This window comes from Rhamphochromis longiceps, linkage group LG2 (genome assembly GCF_057381845.1).
Source record: "Rhamphochromis longiceps isolate RC_006_pf linkage group LG2, R_longiceps_female_GT1.1, whole genome shotgun sequence".
Lineage (NCBI taxonomy): Eukaryota > Metazoa > Chordata > Actinopteri > Cichliformes > Cichlidae > Rhamphochromis > Rhamphochromis longiceps.
This window is the reverse complement of record NC_140558.1, coordinates 2746834-2771260: the sequence shown is the minus strand read 5'-3', so window position 1 is coordinate 2771260 and position 24427 is coordinate 2746834. Positions and strand designations below refer to the sequence as shown.

The 24427-nt window shown below is 40.8% G+C and overlaps 1 protein-coding gene across 2 annotated transcripts in view; it reads right to left on the bottom strand.

The window, feature by feature from the left end:
* Positions 1 to 7462: 7462 nt before the first annotated feature.
* The window catches only part of gfra3 (GDNF family receptor alpha 3), an 81856-nt gene continuing 64891 nt past the window's right edge, over positions 7463 to 24427 (bottom strand). Inside the window, exons 7-8 of one of the 2 annotated variants that reach the window (XM_085414628.1) lie at positions 24050 to 24189; positions 7463 to 10761 (exon numbers count right to left, since the gene is read on the bottom strand). In XM_085414628.1, the coding sequence (XP_085270754.1) occupies positions 10540 to 10761; positions 24050 to 24189 (362 nt within the window). In that variant the 3' untranslated portion in view covers positions 7463 to 10539. The remainder of the gene's footprint in view (positions 10762 to 24049; positions 24190 to 24427) is intronic. The other variant, XM_085414636.1, reaches the window with a different exon arrangement.

Below are 24427 nucleotides of genomic sequence, written 5' to 3'. Positions count from 1 at the left end.
TGAGGCTGTACGCTAAGCGGAAGGAAGGAGGCCGGGGACTGGTGAGTGTCAGTACCATAGTCCAGGAAGAGGCAACGAACATCCACGAGTACATTAGGAAGATGGCCTCAACCGACCGCATGCTCAGTGAATACCTCAGGCAGCAGAAACCAAGAAAAGAGAAGGAATCATCATGGCAGGATAGGCCCCTGCATGGTATGTACCACCAGCAGATAGAGGAGGTCGCTGATATCCAGAAATCTTACCAGTGGCTGAACAAAGCTGGACTGAAAGACAGCACAGAGGCACTAATCATGGCAACACAGGAACAAGCTCTAAGCATGACATTGATAGAGGCTGGGTTCTATCACACCAGGCTAGACCCCAGGTGCAGGCTGTGTAAAGATGAGACAATCCAGCACATAACAGCAGGGTGTAAGATGCTAGCAGCAGGGCATGCATGGAACGCCATAACCAAGTGGCCGGCATAGTGTACAGGAACATCTGTGCCGAGTATAACCTGGAAGTCCCGAGGTCAAAATGGGAGACGCCCCCAAAGATGGTGGAGAATGACCGAGCTAAGATCCTGTGGGACTTCCAGATACAGACGGACAAAATGGTGGTGGCTAACCAACTGAACATGGTGGTGGTAGACAAGCAGAAGTAGATGGCAGTAGTGATCGATGTAGTGATACCGAATGACAGCAACATCAGGAAGAAGGAACACGAGAAGCTCGAGAAATACCAAGGGCTACAAAACACCATAGTGGCAAACCTAACGCTACCCCTGACATCACTGGTGACCTGGTGGATGGTAAGAATTCAAGAGTTTGTGATTATTTAATGTTTAACTTTTTGAACCAGGCTGTGAATACAGCTTAGCAGTAAAAACAAAGAAACTTTAGCTGTTTGTGATTGTCAGTGGCATCTGTGTATGTTTCCATAGTTTGCATAAGAATCTGAGACTTCCACTGCATGAAGAAACGTTTTTGCGATGATTTGGTTAATTTGATTAAATTTACTCCTATGGGAGGACTTTGTATGTAAATGTGATAATAATATTTTTTCTCATTGGGTACACTATAGAGAACTGGATTTAATGACATTCACTAAACATGTCTGAGCATTTACGTCGATTCAAGCAATCTGGTAATCTAGTTACGCAGAACATATGGCTGAGAAGTTGAACTTACTATTGCCACATATTATTGCTCACTGCTCCAAAGAGCACAATGAGTTTTACATGTATTTACATTACATTTATAGATTGAATAACACAGCTTTTTGCTGATGGTCTTTCAGGTTTTGCTAGATTAAGCTAAAATGTTTCTCACTTCAACACATTTTGACTAAGGTGGCCTAAATTTAAAAAAAACAACTTAATGAATCTTTTGTGTGTGTGGGTTTACCATTTTCATTTTCAAGTTTTCCAGTGTCTAAGAATCAACATTCTGTTTTCATTGCAGCATAACTGGTTTTAACATGAGATCTTCAAGAGACAAGAATCCCAAACCCTAACCACAGCTAGCTGTTGAAAAATATCACCTCTGGAAAGATGCTCTATCTCCAAAGTGACTTCTGTTTTTCAGGGCACTCCTGAAGTCAGTGTAACAGATATTAAAAAGAGGAAGAACTGTGGGCAAAAGGAATCTCAGTTAGGGTGTTACTGTGTTGATGCATCTTTGTTTATGTGTGTGTGTGTGACTGAGAAATGCAAGAAGCGTGTGTGTGTGTGTGTGTGTTTGAGTGCTCTGATGCATGTGTGTGTTAAGTGAAACAGGAGGGTTCAGGCTTGACAGTCACGCACAGGCACACCTTGCCAGTCCCATCTCTCACTCACGTTTTTCTCCCTGTCTGCCTTCATCATATTCCACTCCTCCTCATCGTTTTTCTGCTCCTTCTTCCCCTTACCTTCGTTCCTTTCGTCTTTTGCACTTCCACTGTATCTCTTTTTCACCCACTTTATGCCACCGCTTTATCTCACTGGATAAAGCTTTCTCTGCTCTGGAGTTTGTTTTGCTCTCTGCTCTGCCTTTATCTTTCATTTGAATGCTGTGTATTTGCAGAAGCAGAGGAAGAGAGAGAGAGAGAGAGAGAGAGAGAGAGACAGCATCCCCATGTCAGGCCAATGATGGATTAGAATACTAAAATACTGAAGAGAGAAAGCAGGCACACTAGAAACTCAAATCTGACATGGTGTGTGTCTGTGTGTGCACACACATTTGTCCATGCAAATCTACTGCTTGGTAATAGAACAATAAAAAAAAGCGCTCCTTTCCATGAACACATCCTCCTCTAGTCCTCTCTCACCCTGGAGGCTTGTGTCGTATTGCTCTCTCTCTTCCTCTCAAAGGTGATTTAACGCATGACTTCTCTGCTTGTTTAGTACATATTATTGTAAATCACCAGTGTCCAGTCCATCCTCTGCCTCTCTTTCTCCCTCTTGTCATTCCATCATCAGGTATCTATCTTCACAACAAACAGCCGGAACAACAATTAAAATGAACAATGGGTTCCAGTAAAAGGATACTGCTCCAGCCTCTGCTAGCCACATAATTCAGACACCTGCTCCCCCCCAAGCTGATCTCAATTAACCCCTGCTATCAGGTAATGCAGAGGAAAATGGAGTGGAGTGGCTGTGAGGTCAAAGGAGACAGTTCATTGACTTTTGAAGTAATTTGCTTTAAACCACATGCTCAGTGTTGTCAATTTGAAAAGGAACATCTGGTAAGTGTAATCAAAGACTGATGTTGTCTTTGACCAAGGCAACAATATCCTCTTCTAGTATTTTTAAACCCATGTGGAAGAAATTTGGTGTTTGGAGAAGTTATTCTTGCTACCCAGCCCCAAGAAAGAAACATCAAGCTCAGCGCAGCAGGGAGTGGGAAATGAGACATCCACCCATGGAAATAGGAGCAGCAGTGTTTTCCGGTGGCAGATACATGGAGTGAACAGAACACTGACAGCTCAACTGCACTGCCATATCGATGATTTTCTGTAGAATCACAATAGTAGAGCAGCAGACCTTTGGTTGTGGAGGCGTTCAGGACAAGAGAGTATTTGCCATTAGGGCTCTTTTACCACTCCAAAGTAAGAACATAGTCTCACAACAATTTATGAAACTGTAACAGAATTGTATCTATTCATCGGTGCTTCTGGACAACTTCTTGGTTAGGACTAGAAAAAACTACCCTGTGACATTTAGGCAATAAAAAGGCTTAAACAAGAGGATTGTTTGTATTAAATCACAACAATTGGCACATTTTTCAAATCTTAATTTTTTTGTGATTGCTCATCATGTTATTATTGGGGTTTCTTAATAATATTGTAGGGTCTTTACCTTAAGATATTAAACACATTGAATTAGCTGTTATTGTGAATTACATGTAAATTATACTTGAATTGGTTACTAGGGTAATGTGTGCTTCTGTAAAGGCGTACAAAATACATGTTAAGTCTGCACACATGAAACATCATGTTTAAATGGTTAAATTTAAAGTTGTGTTGACTGCAATTAAAAATAGGGTCAAACAACAGTTTTTTGATGAGTGAATAAATGCTTTGTGTGATCATTACAAATTTTGCTATGAGACTTTTTTTTTCTTTTATCATTTTACCAAGTCCACCCTGGAAACAACTGCTTGTTACTTATTTCTGAACAAGTAATGTAACGTTTACTGCTTACTTAGCTTTACAGGTTTAACGCCAAAGAAAACTAGCTGCTACCGGTGGCTGATGTGAGCAAGTTAGCTAAGAACAGAGGGTTTGAGCAATATTGCATTGGCCTTTTTTGGGAAATCAAACAGTTGATCTAGGATTCAAATATTTATCAGACTGTTCTGTTAATGGAAAGCACAGATGAGGAGCTAAGATATAACTGAGTAAGATTAAAAAAACTCAGTGAGATAAAAAGGCTGTGGTCGTCACACATCATCTTAAAGATGACAGCTGATAATACCAGAAATTTTAGGTTCCTGTTACCTGAGTTACCTAATGTATTTACCCCTAAGCTATATGTCAGTCACTGATATCCTCCACTCTCATTTCAGGCATTTACCTCAAAGTTCAGCAAAGTTTTTCTTGGGGCCCATCCACTTTGCACTGTCAGTGATTATTTCACCGGTAGTAGCTCACAGGTCTCCTTGCCAGTGTGGACGTTGCTTAAGTAATGTGTTACTGAACTATATAGTAGCCAAATGACTATTTAAGCTAACTTAGAAAGAAATTAACCTTGCTAAGTTGTCAGGTCAGATGGATTTTTTTTCTGTTTTTTGTTGCTTGTCATTCTCTCCATGTGTTGGTTTAAATGTCATCTTTACATAAAAATGATTTGCTTCAGTCCATTCCCAGTATTTGATCTCAAGACACTGATTTTATATTAGCCAGCTTCTATATTACATTATATGTTAGATCTGATGTCTCACATGAAGAAATTTTAATTTTTTGAGTCTACATTTTGACTCACACATCTGAACCCACATCAAACAAAATTAATGGGCTGGTCTGTTTTTGACCCCCACAAAGGTTTCTATCAGTTCCCTCACCTGAACAATTACACTTCAAATAAGCCAGTTGTTTAAGGGAAACGTTTAAAGTGTTGAACAGCCTGGAGGCCGAAGACAAGGAAGGACCCCATCAGAGTTAACTGTAAAAACACCCCTTCTACATTAAACCTTTTGACCAAGGTAGCATTGACAACTTACAAAGGTTGCAGATTTGTTATATTCTCAGTGCTTAAGCTGTAAATTCGAAACAATGTTTGCTAAAAATCATCACATACAGGTAACAAATTCTGCGTCTTCTATAGTGATTTCAACTTAAGAACTTGCTGAGACTACACATGAAAAAAGGAAAATGTGCTGTGAATTGTTCATTTATATCACAGCAGATTCAGTTTAAGTAGAAAGCTGATGCTGGCCTGTTACTCATCTTGGAGAATAAACTCTTACTGAGCATATAAATTCTGAAATTCCAGCCTCAAATTTACACTGTCATTTTTCTTTATTTTAAATCTAACATGGTCAAACTTTTATTGAATGTTTTTGTCTAATCACCTGGGGAGCTTTTAATGTTTAATTAGGTAATTTTAGCATTTGTTAGGGTGTGGATGAATCCATATTTGAGTCAGAACAGTATATATACAGGGAGTGCAGAATTATTAGGCAAATTAGTATTTTGTCCACATCATCCTCTTCATGCATGTTGTCTTACTCCAAGCTGTATAGGCTCGAAAGCCTACTACCAATTAAGCATATTAGGTGATGTGCATCTCTGTAATGAGAAGGGGTGTGGTCTAATGACATCAACACCCTATATCAGGTGTGCATAATTATTAGGCAACGTCCTTTCCTTTGGCAAAATGGGTCAAAAGAAGGACTTGACAGGCTCAGAAAAGTCAAAAATAGTGAGATATCTTGCAGAGGGATGCAGCAGTCTCAAAATTGCAAAGCTTCTGAAGCGTGATCATCGAACAATCAAGCGTTTCATTCAAAACAGTCAACAGGGTCGCAAGAAGCGTGTGGAAAAACCAAGGCGCCAAATAACTGCCCATGAACTAACTCAACTCCCAGTCCTACTGCCAGTTTCTGGAAGACACCTTCTTCAAGCAGTGGTACAGGAAGAAGTCTGCATCCTTCAAGAAAAACATGATTTTCATGCAGGACAATGCTCACACGCGTCCAAGTACTCCACAGCGTGGCTGGCAAGAAAGGGTATAAAAGAAGAAAAACTAATGACATGGCCTCCTTGTTCACCTGATCTGAACCCCATTGAGAACCTGTGGTCCATCATCAAATGTGAGATTTACAAGGAGGGAAAACAGTACACCTCTCTGAACAGTGTCTGGGAGGCTGTGGTTGCTGCTGCACGCAATGTTGATGGTGAACAGATCAAAACACTGACAGAATCCATGGATGGCAGGCTTTTGAGTGTCCTTGCAAAGAAAGGTGGCTATATTGGTCGCTGATTTGTTTTTGTTTTGTTTTTGAATGTCAGAAATGTAACTAAAACTAAAAACTACTTCCAAAAACATTCAGCTTTGATATTAATGAGTTTTTTGGGTTCATTGAGAACATGGTTGTTGTTCAATAATAAAATTAGTCCTCAAAAATACAACTTGCCTAATAATTCTGCACTCCCTGTACAGCTGACACAGCAGCTTCATGAGAAAGACTGACCAGGCTGTGAGTGTTTGAGAAGTTAATTAACAATAATCCCATCACTTTTCCTTATTAATTTAACTCTAACATACTTTATGATGGACTGTTTCTTACATTGCACTTTTCTATTCAAGCACGCCGTACAGCATGCCTCCTTCACCGACATGCATATAAGCACCTGTGTTTTCTATCTAATATTCATACAGAACATTTTGATTACTAGATGACAGAGATGTTTTACTCTATAAAAGGACACCTTGTGAACATTTCAGTGGTACAACGTGCCAAGTTGTCTTTATACTCTGCAGTGACACAGCAAACCTGTGTTAAAGCTTCATGAAAATGCATAACTGAGACAGTGACTGGGAGGATAAATGTTTTATTACTTTTAGTATCCACCAAACTGCAGGCCTGAAAACGTGAACCCAACATCATTAACAATAACGCTTCAAAAATGTCCAAAATGAGTGGCACATTGTCTTTGTCAAGCTTGTATATGTGTATGGCATCCTCTCCTGTATTGCTGTTTTTATTGCCTTCTCACAGAACATCAGTAGTTGCTGTGCAGACCTCCTCAGTATTTAAAGATAAGAGCTTTACTCAGTCTCTTATCATATTTCACTGATTGACACATGCTTTGTCTAAGACCTTCATTAGGCCTTTGAGATTGTGTGTATGATTCCTAACAGTTGCATCTAACAGCAGTGCCTGAGGAAACGGAGAGGTTACAGTACCCCGCAGACCTGTCACCTCTCACTATGTCTGCCCTAAACCCTTCATTCTCTTTGTAGTCTGTTTCCTTGGCGACTTTACAAAACAAACCTCTTCCTCCTCCTCTTCTCTGTGTTTCCTTTAACATTCTGCAGAAGAAGAAAACAAGAAAAGCTCTTGTTTTCTGCTCTTGCATTACCCTTCTCCTGTTTACTTTATTATATAGAATTCTTGATTCCTGTCTTATTCTTTTCCCGCTTTATTCCAGTTGCTCTTTTCTTTCTTTTCTTATTTCTCTTTCCCTTCATTTCCTGTTGAGTCTTATTCTTTTGTCTGTCCTCAATTTTCCTTTATTCTCCTAGTTTATCCTTCTGATTTTTATCTCCCTACTTTTGGCTTTTTTACCCTACTTCATTTTTTTCCTTCCCCTCTTCCCCATTCCACGTCTCTCTTTTCAATTCCATCTTGCATCTTTCATGGACTTTATTCTTTGCTCTTCCTTCTCTGTGATTCTCTTTTAGTGTCCTTTTCTGTTTTTAATCCTTCCCTCTCCCTTTTTTCCTTCCTTCCTTTAGACTGTCTTTATCTCTTTTGTTTCCTCTTCCTTCCACTCCTCTTGTCTTCCCCTTTGCTGTTTCCTTTTTATCGCCTTTACTTCTTTGACGTCTATTCTTCTTCCTTGTTTTTTCTTTTCTTCAAACTTACTGTTTCTTTCATTACTTCTTCCTTCTGTTTTCTTTCTCTCATCTTGTCTCCATCTTCCCAACCATCTTTCCCCCTCTCCTTCCACTGTCTCCTTTCTTAGATCTGCCCCATCAGTGGCGCCCCTGCAGATGGAAGCTAATTTTACATGTTCCACAAAAATAGGAAATGAGAGAGGAAAAAAGTCGTGTCAGCAAGAGATTTATAAGACACAGAAAATCGAGAGCTGGCAATTCTCTACCATGTTTGTGCTCCAGGGCCAGTGATTTAGCTATCACTGCCTGGTAGCAGTGATAGGACACACACACACACACACACACACACACACACACACACACACACACACACACACACACACACACACACACACACACACACACAGCTCCTCCCCAGGAGGTCAGATGATAAAAAGATGTTGTTGCAAACTGATCATCAGCAACTAAAAACAAGACAAACATCAAACACAAAGACCACACGGGGACTCGGCCTTATTTCTCTAACATACATTTCTCTCTTTCCTACTCTCTTCATGTTTGTCCGTGTTCATGAACCTGCCAGGGAGCTTTTTGATTTGTTCTGCTGTTTTAGAGATCATATTGTTTCTGGTGTGTTGTTTTTATTAGCACTGCTTTATTCATATTACTGCCTGTGGCAGGGCAAAGGGGATGGAGCGATAAAGAAAGAGAGAGCTGCGTGGTCTTGATATATGGCAGGCAGCATGTGTGCAAATTGGGGGGGGGGACGTCTGTCCAAGCATCCAAGGCTGTGCTGATGAGGGTGGCAACATTACAGTGCAATTGTCAAAGTATAATGACAATTTTTGACAAAATGCAGTCCTTGCTTGATCCCTGCACTTGTATGCACAAACACACACATACTTGGCACTTGAACTGAGAGACAAGCGTGTAATTTATCATTCACTATGGCTGGAAAGCAGAGACAGTGGCAGAGCTACTGGGAAGGCTCCATTCATCACTGTGATAAAGTTTGACTTGTGAGTTGTATATGAAGACCTCTTTTCCCTTCAGTCATTGTCAGGATGACCCTTAGACAGGTAAGCCACAACCAGTGACACTAATCATTATTCATAAAGTTAAAAAACTAAACAAGTGACAACAACAAAACAGCTGTTATCATGATAAAAATATAATTAATTGATTTATGACCTGCTGTAATTTAGAAGTAAATATTTTAGTAATATTTGTGTAGCATATTAAATTAATATTTTTAACAGTTTTCTTACATAAGGGGAGAACTATTAGAGCCCCTGTGAAGAGTATTTCCCAAGCACTGTTAAACCAAGCAAGGAATTTTTAACACAGCTGTTCAAAACATCCTCGTTTATTTTGGATGCTTACATTATTTTACTTTGGACACAGAAACAAAAGTATTTTACAAAATCATTTTTCAACATTTTTTGGTTTCTTTGTTTTTTACCAGGGACAAAATTATTAACCCTTCTGATGCTAATAGTCAGTTGTGTGTCCTTTTTGCTGGATAAGAGCCTGCAACCATTCCTTAGTAGTAGTTTTGAACTGATCTCACAAACATCTATGAGCAATCCCAACCCATTCTCCTTTGGCAGATCGCTTGGGGTCCTCCAGATTTGATGTTCTTCTGGTATGGACCTGGGCCTTAGGTCCACCCTATAGGAGTATCAATGGGATTCAGGTCAGGGCTTTGCACAGGCCAGTTTTGGGTCTTTGTTTTGTTGGAAGAATGAGATGATGTATGAACCAGTTCCCGTTTTACTGCTGACAGCTTGAAGTTTTCAGAATCTTCATAAATCCTTCTTTCTTCATAATTATTTCCACTGTCACAAAATTCCCCAGATCCAGAAGCACTGAGGCATTCCCACAGCAACATACTGCAGAGACTGTTCTTTGGGTTGTAAGCCACTCCCTTCTTTTTCCAAACATAAGCAGCGTCTCTCTGGGCACAATTCCAGCATGCATGATCTTTAGCATACGTCAGTCTTGCTTGTAACTGTGTGTTCTGTAGTAGTGAAGTTTTTCTTGGCCTCTAACCTTGCGCTCCATTCTTCTGCAGTGTTCTAGTGATTGTCTACTTTGAGACTACAATAAGTTGTTTTAGACGCATCTCTCACTAGTTTTCTTTCTAGAGTCTTTGAAATCTTTTGCTTAACTGACAGGCTTATTCTGTACCGCGTGGCTCTCTTTAAATTTCTTCATTACACTTTTCAGTACAGTTCTCAACACTGTCAAGCACTCAAAACTCTGCATATCCATCTCATGCTTTATGGGCATCAACAGTCTAAAGTGAATTGTTTTTTGGTTTTGGTATCATAATTTCTCAAGTGACAACTCTTGTTAAAGTACAACATATACATTTGCAGATAATCCTCAATATTAACTTGATTTTTTCCGGTAGTAATTATGTTATTATATGCAAAAAGAAATACTTTATGCTTTCTAAAGAAAACTAGTAAGGAATGCTATGTTGAAATTCCATTGCTCTGTTAAAAAAGCACTTGGGAAAATTTGGACAAAATGTTACATTTTATGAGGTGGGGGTGGAGTGGTGATTGTGGGCTAAGAATTTTGTTTCAGGCATTTTGGTATGTACTAAGTATGCCTTTTATATACCAGTTCAAAATATTGTCTAAACTTTACAATTGGGTGTGTACAAAAGGACGAAAAACCGCTGCCAGAAAGTATTTGCTGAGACTACAACAAGCCACTTTCAATTTTTCTCTAGACCGGTGATATGAACAGCTTTATTATGCGTATTAATAAATGCATTATATGAACACCCTACCACAACTGGGATTTCTGTGCTCGTCAGACCTTTTACCTTCAGTCACATTCAGAAAGAAAAAAGAGGCATGTTTAGGTTAGAGGGCAGAGCGTGGGGATCGAGGGGTTCTACAGACAAATGGCAAAGTCAATTTTTTCAATTTTGGAATTATAATTTTACAGCAATGAATCTAAAATAGTTGTGTGTATGTAATTTCTTTCCATCCTCTGTTTTACAGCCAGCTGAGGGAAAATGACAGGAGAAGAAGCAGGAGTAGCATGGCTTTAGATGGGCCAGTGGTCAGAGATGTGGACCCCCCAGTCCCAGAAGAGCCTAGGTTGGAGACAGTAGCCCTCTCTGAGTAGAGCGGGATGACATCAAACTGGCCACCATCTGCACCCTCCTGCTCATCTTCTGTTTGTGTCAATTCCTCCTCTTCCTTACTGTCCAACACCTGTCGGGGAACAAAGTGTGAGTGAAAGTTATTGTTGCATTTTTTCTGCTTGGACATTTTCACATTTCACAGTGTTGAAAACAGTGCCACTCTCTGGGTCCTGGTGAGGAGGGGAACGTGTCAAAGCTTTTATGTGTTCTCTTGAGGTACGAAAATAGAATTTGAAACTCAAGAACTGAATCTATATTAATTATTTAAGCTATTAGCACATGCCTAATTACATTGTGTGTTGTTCTGTTTTGTTTGTTTGTTTTTTGCCATGTGCAACCAAAAACGTCTTTTGAGCAGCGCCCTGAGTCATTGCAGTGATATGGGTGCTAGTGCTGCTGGTTAAATCTAAGACCTATGTAAAGTTGCTTTACTCATAATATGCCACGAGCCTTCAGATGAAACTGCTACTGATCCTGGCCTGTTGTATGTATTTATATATATCTGACTGGGATTGTTTGAGTCTTTTTTAACATTTGATTATCTAGTGTGAAAATCAGAAGCTCCAAATAGGGCTGAGATGTGCAGCAGGTATAAACTGAGAGAAATTAAGTGAGTTAAGGTTAGGGCTGTGCGATATGACCAAAATCTCATATCCTGATATAAGACATTTATCGTCCTGACAACGATATAAATCACAAAAATGTAACATTTTCTGTAAATTCTGTGAATCTCGGGCAGCTCGACTTTCCTGACATGTATTGAGCTGGGCGTGCTGTAATCGAGTGTTTTAACCGATGAATGAAACAATACATTTTAAGACATAAGTTGTAACGGCTGCCGTTTTCTTTGTGAGTATTTATTACACAGCGTGCTGCGGGGAAAAGCCTGTTCTAACGTTTGAGTCTAAGGTTTATTTTTTTAGCACCTGACGGTTCTTTTTGCTTCTCATCCCTAAACTCTCCGCATACTTTTTCACGTGATTCAGTTTATTTTGAAAAGCCTCAACAGGATCTTGAGCTTTATTGTGAAACGAGCCACGCATTGGTTTTACCATCATTGTTGCTAATGACAACACATAAAAACAGACACTTGTCCATCAGTAGTGTGGTGATATTAAACATAAGAGAAAGAGAGAACTTTAAGAAATGAATATAGCCACTACAGTGACATCAAAACCATGAAAAAATATTGCTGTAAACAGTTTCAATTTCACGACACCACGAAACAAATGATAGCATGATAGGAAACGATAGATGTTTTTATATCGTCATCCGATATTTATCGTTATATCGAACAGCTCTAGTTAAGGTGGGTGCTGTAATGCTTTGAGGATGCAAGACGGAATGAGCCGAGGAGCGACAAGATGTGATGAAATAAGACAAATAACATATTAGTGAGTAGAGGAAATGATGAAAGGACACAAAGAAAAAAGGAGAAGGAAAGGAAGAGGATTTTGGGGAAGAAGTAGGAAGGGGAAGACACAGAGCATGAATAAATTCATGCTAATAAAGCCTAAGCGATGCACTGCTTCCAACCAACACCTCAACTAATCTGTTCACTGGAAGAGAGACAGGCAAACACAGAGAGCGAGCGAGCAGAGGAGGACAACCAAGACAGAGAGAGAGAGAGTTGGAATCCCCTCTTGTCCACTGGCCCAGATTATCTCTGGCAGTAGATGCATGCTGGAAGCTAGAGAGCCACAGCCGTGGCAGATTGTGGCCTTTCCAAGGTTACATTAGGCAGGGCCACAATTGGCTTGGACCACATTTATTGGTCAGTGACGGACAAGAGCAGCCGGGAACCATGGTTCTCAAAAGATGTGTTCTCACCACATTTCAGAGAGTGTGTTTATGTGTGTGCATGTGTATGTGTGGGGTGGGTGGGGGAGGGTGTGTGTGTGTGTGTGCATGTGCATGTGTATGTGTGGGGTGGGGGAGGGGAGGGTGTGTGCGTGTGTGTGTGTGTGTGTGTGTGTGTGTGTGTGTGTGTGTGTGTGTGTGTGTGTGTGTGTGTGTGTGTTTAGTGACAGAAATAGTGTGTCAGTAACAATCTGTCAGGACAAGGAAGGTAAACAGTGTTTGGTCAAATCTAAAAATAGACATAAATTAAAATGAAGCAGTAAGTAGGTAATGCAATCTGTGTAATTTCGTCTCAAACAGATGAAACCCATTTTACAAGCATATATTCTGACGGGGCGGCACTTTTTTTCTCACGGTTTGCACATGAGCACTGTGGATAGAAAAATGATGGGCGAGCAGCGTGTGCTGGCTCTGAGGTCAGTTACAATAAGTACTTTGTGTGGAAACAAAGCATTAGCGAGTAAATAAACGTCAGTGGTCCGCACTGTAGATTATTGTCCTCTTGGTCAACACCTTGGCCAACTGTGTGTGTGTGTGTGTGTGTGTGTGTGTGTGTGTGTGTGTTGGAGTGTGTGTGCTTCTGTGCGGATTATTTGTAGCAGTGGAGAATGCAAACATGGCGCACAGCCCAGGTCTTGTCTGAGGCCTTTAGTGCTTGGTTAGAAAGAAAGCAAATGTTTAGATGTCTGACTTCATGTATCACTTCTGGACCCAGAAATGGGATTTGTTATATCTGACTTTTCTCTGCTCGTTTTTTCCTGTGTTAGAAGATTTTCATTGTTTCCTATTGGACTTGGCTCCTCTCCTATTGAGTTATACCTACACAGAAGAAATAGGTGCGTTACATCTCATAAATAGCTCTTACAGATCACTCCAGCCTTTTAACAGTAACATACCTCCGGGGCTCACTGTTCAGGCCACTAAACTAAATCTAGAGCGGACCTGCTGGAACTGGTGTGGTAGATGACGCCTGCAGGGCTACTCGGGGCCACCAGTTTTTCATCAGTATAGGCAGGGTAGACATCCGGAGAATAGCGGCGGTTCCCTCAGTCCCCTGTTCCTCGCTTACATTCTAGCTCTGCACTGCTGACTGGGCCATACTCATTGGATCAGAGAATAGACTCTTTAAATAGAGAGCCAATCCAGATTAACTGTATTGGGTTTAGGGTAGTGTACAAAGTTTGAGTTGCCCCCAACGTGGTGTGAATGCTGGATAAAGTGTCATGTTCCTGAGCCTGGTGACTCAGTGTTTTGATTATTAATATTCGTTGTTTCAGTTAGTTTCTGGTTATATTTCAGTGATTTTTAGATCTCAGGTTTTGTTCTGTGTGTCACGTCAAATCAGTTCTGTTTTGTTGTCTGTTCTTTCCCGGTCTCTATATTTGTGTATCTCCTGTGTCTCCCCAGTCAGTTATGTCTCCGTGTCGTTGTTTGATAGTCTTGTCTCTGTTTCAGCCGTATCTCCTTGTCAAGTCTACGTCACCGTGCCTGTCTTATGTTTCCTGTTTTACTTTGATAGTCTCATGTCCTTCGTTCAGTGTTTTCACTTTTGCTTCCCCTTTGTTTCATCATGTCAGATTAGGTTCATATATGTCGCCCTCCATTACTCCCTTGTGTATTTAAGCCCTGTAATTTTGTTTGTCCATTGTTGTGTCGTTAACTACCTCTATGTCCTGTGTGTTATCTCTGTTCTCCTCAAGTCTCCTTGTAACTCCTACCTTCTTTTTTTCCCATTTTCTATTTTATTAATTCTGTGTCCCTAGCTTCCTAGTTTCCAGTTTAGGTTTTGTTTTTTTTGAGATGTCTGAGTTGTTGTCACAAGCTGCCTCTCTCAGTTCACCCCTCTTGTGTTTCAAGTCCTGCATTTGGGTCCTAAATCTTGCCTGCCACAGCATAAAAGAAACATTGGGTGAAAAGGCTTAGTAGTTGTAGAAAGTACTTTAAGTGCTCATCAAGCCCTCATCAAGAAGCTGCAGAAGAACACCAGAACTGTGAATTGGGAAGCAGGCAGAAATAACAGGATTGGGGCAACTTGCATGAGCCCGAGGACGACTGCTGGAGTTCCAACAGCAGGCTAACATCAATGGGTGAACACAAACCAAATTACTTTTTGGTTTGTGTAATTGTGTAACCCCCTGACCGTGGCTCAGGGGGTTGGGAAGCGTATCTGTAACCGGAAAGTTGCCGGTTTGATCCCCGGGCTCTCTGTCCTGGTCGTTGTGTCCTTGGGCAAGACACTTCACCTACCGCCTACTGGTGATGGCCAGAGGGGCCGATGGCGCGATATGGCAGCCTGGCTTCTGTCAGTCTGCCCCAGGACAGCTGTGGCTACAACCGTAGCTGCCTCCACCAGTGTGTGAATGTGAGAGTGAATGAATAGTGGCATTGTAAAGCGCTTTGGGTGCCTTGAAAAGCGCTATATAAATCCAATCCATTATTATTATTATTTACTTGAACTACAAATGGCACTTGACAGAAAAAGCCTAGATGATGAACAGCTTTAATGTTTTCCCTAAAGAGTTTAGTTTAATATGTTCCAGTTTACCAAACTGTTTGAAATGTTTGATTTGAGTAGAGATGCACCTGAGTGTGTAAGTGGGTGTGAGTATATATGTATATGCACACAGTACTATTATATTTTTCATGTAATTGCTAGGCTTAATTATTGTAAATAAATGTTGGTACTCTTAAACCAGGGAAAGTGTTATAGGAAGCCTTGATCTGTGGGTAAAAGGCAGTCGTCCTCCCTGCCTTACCTGGGCAAAGCATCCTTCTCTCCTAATCTGTTCACCTGCTGCTCATCTTTAATCAACTGTAATACTTAAGGACCAGTGCAGCCATCCAGACCAGTGCGGCCATCCAGACTCCGGGATATTATTTTAGAATGGTAAACGGTAAACATGACTCCCCGAGTTGTCACCCCGTGTTCTCCCGATTTGACTCAACTTCCTAGGGTCTATCACGACAGTCTTCAGCAAGGAGATGGCTCCTTCACTACCTCCCTACAGGCTATAAGACAGCTGCACAGGCCTTGTCCTGAGCTCCATTACCTACCAGCAAATTATACAATCTCTCCCGCCCTGAGAGGGAGTCTATGGAGAAATACATTATGGATTCCCTCACCGCTGGGATAATTTGACCATCTGCCTCCCACATAAGGGCTGGGTTGTTTTTTGTGGCCGAGAAAGATAAGACCCTCACTGAGTACCGTGGACTTAATCAGATCACAGTGAAAATTAAATATCCTCTTCACCCCAGTAATTCTGTCTTCAAACTCCTCCAGGGGGCCTCCGTCTTCACTAAACTGAACCTACGAAATCCTTACCATGTGGTTCGAATTCGTGAGGGAGATGAATGGAAAATGGCATTTAATACACGCCTCGGTCACTTCAAGTCTTTAGTGATGCCGTCCGGCCTTACTAATGCCCCAGCTGTCTTCCAGGCACTTATCAATGATGTACTCCGGGATTTCTTAAACTTGTTTGTTTATTTAGAAGAAATTCTTATTTTTTCTAAGAGTATGGGGGAGCACCAGGTCCATGTGCATCAAGTTTTGCATCGGCTCCTTGAGAACAGATTGTATGTGAAAGCAGAAAAATGTGAGTTTCATGTAACTACAGTATCTTTCCTTGGCTTCGTGTTTCAGGATGAAGACTTATCTGGAAAGAGTAAAAACCATGGCGGATTGGCCCACTCACACCACCTGAAAGCAGCTTCAGTGATTCTTGGTGTTTGCTAATGAGGGAGCCAAACATCCATTTGTTGTACTGACTGACCATAAGAATACACTAACCTCCTCAGCCACTGGTATTTCCCCTGTTGAGGTTGCTTTTGGCTATGAACCACCCCTGATCCCAGCCTTGGAGAAGTACCAGTTCTCTCGGTCCACCAACGTCTATGTTCTGAGTTACCCTTAGTTTCCTTTTGCACATATTTAAGCAATCATTATTTTCCTCAGTTTTGTGTTAAAGTGAAAAAAGTATCACAAAGTTTATTCTGCATCTCGCTGTCTTGCCGAAGTCCCACACTTGAGTCAAACTAAGTAAGCTGCAAAACACGACAGAAAGAGAGATATCTTAAGGGAGTCATGACAAAAATACCTATACATGTTGATGGGGGAAGGTAATGATGAATTAACCCACAAAGGGTTGGGAATCAACACCAGAGTGGCGTCCCCTCTTTACGAGAGGTGTCCCAGCTCAAAGCATGAAGGGGCCAGCACTTGACAGGTGTGTAGCTGACCTGTCTGGGTGGAAGTCAGCAGTTCTAAATACACTTCTTTGTTATTTAAATATGTCTCACTAAAGCTCTTCTGCCAACCGTGGCATTTAACCATTGTGAACATAAAACAAAGGAAATGTTAGAATTATGTTCCTTAATGTAAATGTTCTGGGAATTCCAGTGAAAAGATCTAGAATAATTACCAAACGTAAAAAGGAAAAGGCACAGATGGAGAAACCCATCTGTTGATTGTGGAAGATGAAAAACCCAAAAGATTTGTCTTCAATAATACTTTTTATTGTTCACATAGAAATTCACGTAAAAGAGGAGAAGCAATATTAATCTCTAATACTATTCATTTTGTGTGTGGAAAGGAAATTAAACACGATGAAGGCAGATACTTCATAGTTAAAGGACTGATGGACCAAACATTGTTACACTGGTGAACGTGTATGCACCACCTGAAAGTGGACAGAATCTTTTAAATCTCTGTTTGACGCTGTATCAGTGGAAAATGAAGGAATCTGTATATGTGGGGGATCTGAACGTAATAATGAATAGTAATATGGACACAACTAGCTACAGGAACCTGTTGCTAAATTAATTAGAAATGTGTGGTGATGGTCGTGGTCCCTGTGGCTGTCCGGCTCACTCTGCAAGGCTTCATGTGTTTTCGCTTTCGTTTTTGCTCACGCTCTCTCTACCTCTGCCTGGGCAGAGCTCACCACGGGCTCTCGCCTTTGGCCCATGCACCTGCAGGCAATTACACACCTGAGGCTCATTATCCAGCAGTTTCCTGGCCACTACTTAAGGTGGTGGCTCAGAGTTTCTCGTCGCTGGACTGTTGTAAAGACTCACGTTAGTGTAACCCTGGGTTTTATCAGCGGATGAGCTTGCTAACCTCTTTTATACTACATGCGCTGACATCCTTAACTCTGTGGCACCTCTGAGGATTAAACGTGCCAAATCCTCACAACCCTGGCTAAATGATACTACTCGCGCCCTCAGGCGTGAATGTCGTCGTGCTGAAAGAAAATGGAGGAAAGACAAACTCCACGTCTCTCTGGACATCCTCCATAATTGTCTATCTAAGTATCAAAAGTCTGTTAAAGCTGCCAAATCTGCCTTTTTGTCTAGCATTATTATGACTAATAGCCACAACCCCCGAGCACTTTTTAATACTTTTAACTCTGTGGTAAACCCTTGCACTACCACTTATAGGGATGCTTCCACTGCTCTTTGTGATAAATTCTTAAAGTATTTCTCTGATAAAATCTCAGCTCTAAGGGCTTCTCATCCATCTCATCCATCATCAGTTTTAGACCCAGTTCCAGCCTCTGAATGCTTGACTGTCTTTCAACAGTTTGACCCAGTGTCTTATTCTGCTTTAAAAGATATAATTGATCATCTCAAAATCTCTGGTTCCCCGCATGATATTCTTCCTTCTCGTTTCTTTAAGGAAGCTTTACATGTTATTGGTCCTTGTAGCTTATCTCTGCTGAATGCATCATTGTCATCAGGTTGTGTACCATCTGTCTTTAAGCATGCTGTTGTGCAACCTATTATGAAAAAGAAAAATCTTGACCCTAATGGTCTCACTAACTACAGGCCGATCTCCAAACTCCCTTTTATTTCCAAAATATTGGAAAAGGTAGTTCTAAAACAACTTCAGGCCTTTTTAGATGCAAATGGTATTAATGACAAGTTTCAGTCTGGTTTGAAACCTCGCCCCAGCACAGAGACAGCCTTACTTAGAGTTTTTAATGATCTTCTTTTAACTGCTGACTCTGGATATTCTGTGGTCGTAGTTTTACTTGACTTGTCTGCTGCTTTTGACACGGTTAACCACAACATTCTTCTATCAAGACAGGAACATGTTGTTGGTCTCAAAGGTTTTATCTTGGTTTAAATCCTATCTCTCAGAGAGGTCGTTCTCTGTTGCTATGGGGCAACACTCCTCGGCTTCCACCCCTATTTATTGTGGTGTGCCTCAAGGGTCCGTGCTCGGTCCTGCTCTTTTCTCTTTGTACATGTTGCCCTTGGGATTCATTTTTAGTAAATACAACATCTCCTTTCACTGTTATGCCGATGATATCCAGATTTATTTACCTTTGAAATCTGATGTGACTGCTTCTTTGCAACCTCTGTTCAACTGTTTGCATGAAGTTAAAATTTGGTTATCACATAATTTTCTTACATTGAACAAGAATAAGACCGAAATCATAGTCTTTGGTAGTCACACTCCGCTAGACCAGTTAGCTGATGCCCTAGGCCCTCTCGCTAGCCATCTTTCGTCCACTGTAAGAAACCTCGGAGTGTTCCTGGGGGGCTCTTTTAAACTCGAGAAACACGTCTCCACTGTGGTAAAAAACAGCTTTTACCAGTTGCGTCAGATTTCCAAAGCAAAGCCGTTCCTTCCTTTAAAGGACCTTGAAAAGCTTATCCACGCATTTATTACATCCAGATTGGACTACTGTAACTCCCTCTACTCGGGCCTCCAACACTCCTCTCTTTGCCGGCTTCAGTTAATTCAAAATGCAGCTGCGCGTCTTTTAACAGGTACGAGAATTCATGAACACATAACTCCAATTTTAGCCAAATTACATTGGCTCCCTGTTAAATATCGTATAGATTTTAAAATGCTTTTGTTCACTTTTAATATTTTGAATAATTTAGCGCCCAGTTATCTTTCTGATTTACTCCATTCATACAATCCCAACAGAGCACTTAGATCGTCCAATCACAGGCTCCTAGCACAACCTAGGACTCGAATGAAGTCGAGAGGCGACCGGGCCTTTGCATCCGTGGCACCCAGACTCTGGAATAACCTCCCCGTTCATATTCGCACTGCCGAGTCGATCCAGTCTTTTAAATCACGTCTTAGAACTTATTTTTTTACTTTGGTTTTTGATTCTGTCTAGTTGGCTGTTTTAGCTTGTTGCGTTGTTACCTATTGTTTGTTGTCCTCTTTTATTGTTTGTTTTAACTGTCTCATGTTTTTATTGACTGTGAAGCACTATGGTCAACACTGTTGTTTTAATATGTGCTATATAAATAAATTTTGATTTGATTTGATTTGAGTTTCTCTTGTGTTTTCCAAGCGTTATTTAGTGTTGATTCTACTTCGTCTGTCTGTAAACAGATTTCCCTAGACCTGTCTCTTGGGCATTTCCTTTATTCCCTGGAGTATTTCCCTGGCAGTGTGGCGAGTGTTGCATGGAGCGTGTTGGAGTACGTGAGCAGAGCAAGAGTGCAGAGCCCCCTTTCCTCCCTACCCTCGGATCCCCGGAGTCCCAATTCACTCCCAACACTTTGTATATAGTTCATTTGGTGTTTGTAAATAAAACACTCCATCCATCTGCTTCTGCTTATCCTTTTCAGCGTCGCGAGCTGTCATATGGCAAGAGGCAGGGTACAGCCTGGACATGTCGCCAGTCTGTGGCAGGGCTAACACAGAGAGACAGACAAACATTCACAATCAAACCAATGGGCAATTTAGAGTTTCCAGTTAACCTGTCCCCACTAACTGCATGTCTTTGGACTGTGAGAGGAAGCCGGAGTACCCGGCGAGAACCCACACAAACACGGGGAGAACATGCAAACTCCACACAGAACAGATGGTGGAATTGAACTCAGGAATTGTTGTGCAGCAACAGTGCCAACCACCGTGCCACCGTGCTGCTTAAAAACAAGAGACTGTTAAGTTGAATCTTTCCGTCTACCCTGGAGTGCGTTCAGTCAGCATGACAGGAAGAAATGATTTATCGATGGGTGGAGAAATTGCCACCCTCTCCAAAAGAATTACACCCACTACTTAGTAACCCCTTCTGTTAATTCTAGAATAGACTACTTTTTTACACAAAGACAGAATAGGGATAAAATTCGAGAGTGCGTCATCGGGGTATCGGATGATTCAAATCATAGTACCATGTGCTTAAAGCTTAGGTTGAAAAGTGCAAACAGAAATACAATTTGGAGGGTTGATGTCAGAATATTGAACAATCCAGAGATATTTAAAGAAATCAAGGGGGAGATAAAACAATATGTAGAAGAAAATGATGATGATGATAAATTAGGACCAAAAGCCACAAAACTACTGGCAATTAACAACATTAACAACACCACATTATCAACTTCGACACAAATCTAAAGAAGAAAAAAATAACTGGACTGTTGCTCACTGACTCAATGTCCTCTTTTCCAATGAGAGCAAATTTTGCATCTCATTTGTAAACCAAGGTCTCAGAGTCTGGAGGAAGAATGGAGAGGCGCATAATCCAAGACACTTGAAGTCCAGTTTCCACAGTCTGTGCTGATTTGGGGAGTCATGTCATCTGCTGGTGTTGGTCGACTGTGCTTTATTAAGTCCAGAGTCAACACAGCCGTCTACCAGCACATTTTGGAGCACTTCATGTTTCCTTCTGTAGACAAGCTTTATGGAGATGCAGACTTTTATAGCAGGACTTGGCACCTGCCCACACCGCCAAAAGTACCAAAACCTGGTTCAGTGACCACGGGATTACTGTGCTTGATTGGCCAGCAAACTCTCCTGACCTGAGCCCCATAAAGAATCTATGGGGCATTGCCAAGAGGAAGAGGCGAGACATGAGACCGAACAGAAGTGCTGAAGGCCGCTATCGAAGTATCCTGGTCTTCCATAACACCTCAGCAGTGCCACAGGCTGATAGCATCCATGCCACGCTGCATTGAGGCAGTAATTCATGCAAAAGGGGCCCAAACCAAGTACTGAGTACATATGCATGATTGCACTTTTCAGAGGTCCGACATTTAACATCGTTGTTTTATTGATTTCATGTAATATTGTAATTTTCTGAGCTTTTGAAGTTGAGGTTTACAAAAGCTGTAAGCCATGATGAACAAAATTATAACAAATAAAGGGTTGAAATATCTAGTGTTGCATGTAATGAGTCTATATCATATATTAGTTTCACCTTTTAAGTTGAAATAAATGGACTTTTGCATGATATTCTCAATTTTTCAAGTTTCACCTGTAATAGGGAAGGGAGTCGAGAACCGGTTCCAGCAGCCCAATTCTCCGGCATTGTTAGTCTGCCTGGGTATCAGTCCCACTTATCAGTTCTCGCACGCTCGCTACAAACAGCTGATTTCAGTTTGTGTGCTGGAGGAGGAAAATAGTGGAGCACTATCCAGCGAGGATATGGACATTACTTTTATTTTTATTGCACAAAAGAATGAAAGTGCGCTGGTAAAGTGGAGACTGCTCCAGGTCAGGAACAACTGCATTATGCTATTAATGCAACTTCACAAGCTCTTCGCAAACACTGGCACAGACAGCATGCTAACGCTAAGCTAGCCAAGAATGCAGAGTAAACGCAGACCCCAAACCCAGCATCGTGACAAAGTGCTGAACTTCAACAGGTAACATGCTGATGAGGAGTCAGGCCGCAGCCTCCTGCCTGTTCATGTTTCTAAAGCAGAATCACCGTGACTATCACTCTAAAGTGTCTTTGTGCTGGTTTCCATCTTTCCTGTGTGCTGTCGGCTTTGTGTTCATATCTAAATACTAAGTGAAAAATCCTGCGTGTCCTCAATAGTGTGTTTCAGATAATTTTACAGAGTAACATGAGAGTAACATAACGAGTAGTATAACAAATGTCTTTTTTCGGGGTGTAATTAAGTAACGTACTGCAAGAAAAGTGAAAAGTTTTAAGACATGTATTCTGTGTAATATGTGTAATATGTGCAATTACTTTCTTGAGTAATGACCACACTGACCATAACAAAGAGGGGAAACACCTCCAACGTGCACAAACATTTGACCACACAGCATGTAATTAATTTGCATGAATGTAATGTCTTTGATATGCTGCTTAGGGATGGTGGTGACTCTCAAAGTGGAGTCAATGAGAATCGATAAGGAATCAAATCAATAATTGATATCGATAATGGAATTGGAATTACTAAAGTCTTATCAGTTTCCATCCCTATATATTAAACCACTGGCTCAGATGATTAGGCAAGATAACTCAGGGATCAAAATCAATAACCAAGTACTATTAGTTTATTCACAGACAATATCATGATATGTTTAACAGACCCAGTTAATTCCTTTTTTAAATTAAGGCAAGCATTAAACACATTAGGAAAATACTCAGGTTACAAGATAAATATTAAAAAGATTCAACTTCTATTATTCACTTGTATCCAAGACCAAAAGCTCCAAGAATTGAAAATAAACTGGAATGCAAACAAACAATATCTAAGTTTTTAGTTATAAACATAACTGAAAACTTAGCGTCCTTATACCAACTACGTTCCAATTGACTCAGACATACAAAAAGATCTTGATAGGTGGAATACATATCCTGTGAATCTAGCAGCACAATTATTATATTTATGTTTAACCATGCCAAGCACCACAAGCACATTTTCATAGATGGGATAAATTTCTAGATTTATTTGGGAAGGAAGGAAACCCAGGATTCATTACAACATCACTGCTAACTAAGACTGAAGGAGGGATGGCTCTTCCCTATTTAAAAAACTATTTTGATGCAGCTCAGTTACACATTCTGGTATATTAATGTAATACAGAATACACCAAATAGAAATAGAGACCTCCATATTCAATTTTCCAATCCAAAGAAGTATTGGGGAGAGTAAGATCAAAGTTTCAATAGAAGAAAATTCTAATCCTATAGTCAGATTTACTCTAGAAAAATGGTACACGGTAGTAAAGCTTCTAAAGCTGGAAATGGATTTATTACTATTAAAATGGATATTATACGACAACACATTCATACCAGGAAAATTAGACTCCAGCTTAAATGGTTGGCACTAAAGGGGATTACAGCACAATTACTCATAAGCTTCCAATATCTCAAAGACACATTTGACCTCATGAGCCAAGATTTCTATAGATATCTAAATATATTTATATATAGATACGTGTGAGAGTATTATTTGAGATACAAGTGGCACAACAGTGTAGCTCACCCATTTTGAGGACCCCCATGATGGTTTTTCTTGTGCTAAATTGAAAGATTTAATAAATACTGAAAGGATATTAGCTTGATTTTTACAGGCCAATAGTTTTAAACCAGTAAAAATGGAGGACTAACACAATAACTGAGGTATAAAAGCCCAGCAACAGAGATAACCACATAATAAATAAAAGCGTGACAGTGATTTGATGGGCTTAGACCAAAGATAGCAAGAAGGCTTTAGGATAAGTCTGAAAGGTAATTTAAAATGTGGCAGCAGTGATGAGCGGTGATGAGCTTTAGCGTACTCACAATGTTGTTGTGCTCAGGCAGGTGGTTATTCTTCAGCAGCTCATCCTTCTGAACCAGCGGGGAGGGTCTAGGCGCAGGAGGTTGGGTGATGTCTGCAGGCAGCAAGCCGAGGCTCCCCATCCAGCTGATGGAGTTACCTGCTTGGAGAAACAAGCACATCACTCCCTCTGTTTGTGTGTGTGTGTGTGCGCGTGCACAGGTCTGCAACACTCCATCTGTGTAGGCATGAAAAAACATCTATTTGGCAGCTTTATTGTTAGAGCAGTTGGCAGATAGATAAATTACAATGATTTAAGGACAATACATTGATTTATAGATCCAGGCTTTAGTGTTTAGATGTTTATGGCCATTGTGTATGGACACCATTATTGAGAGTTC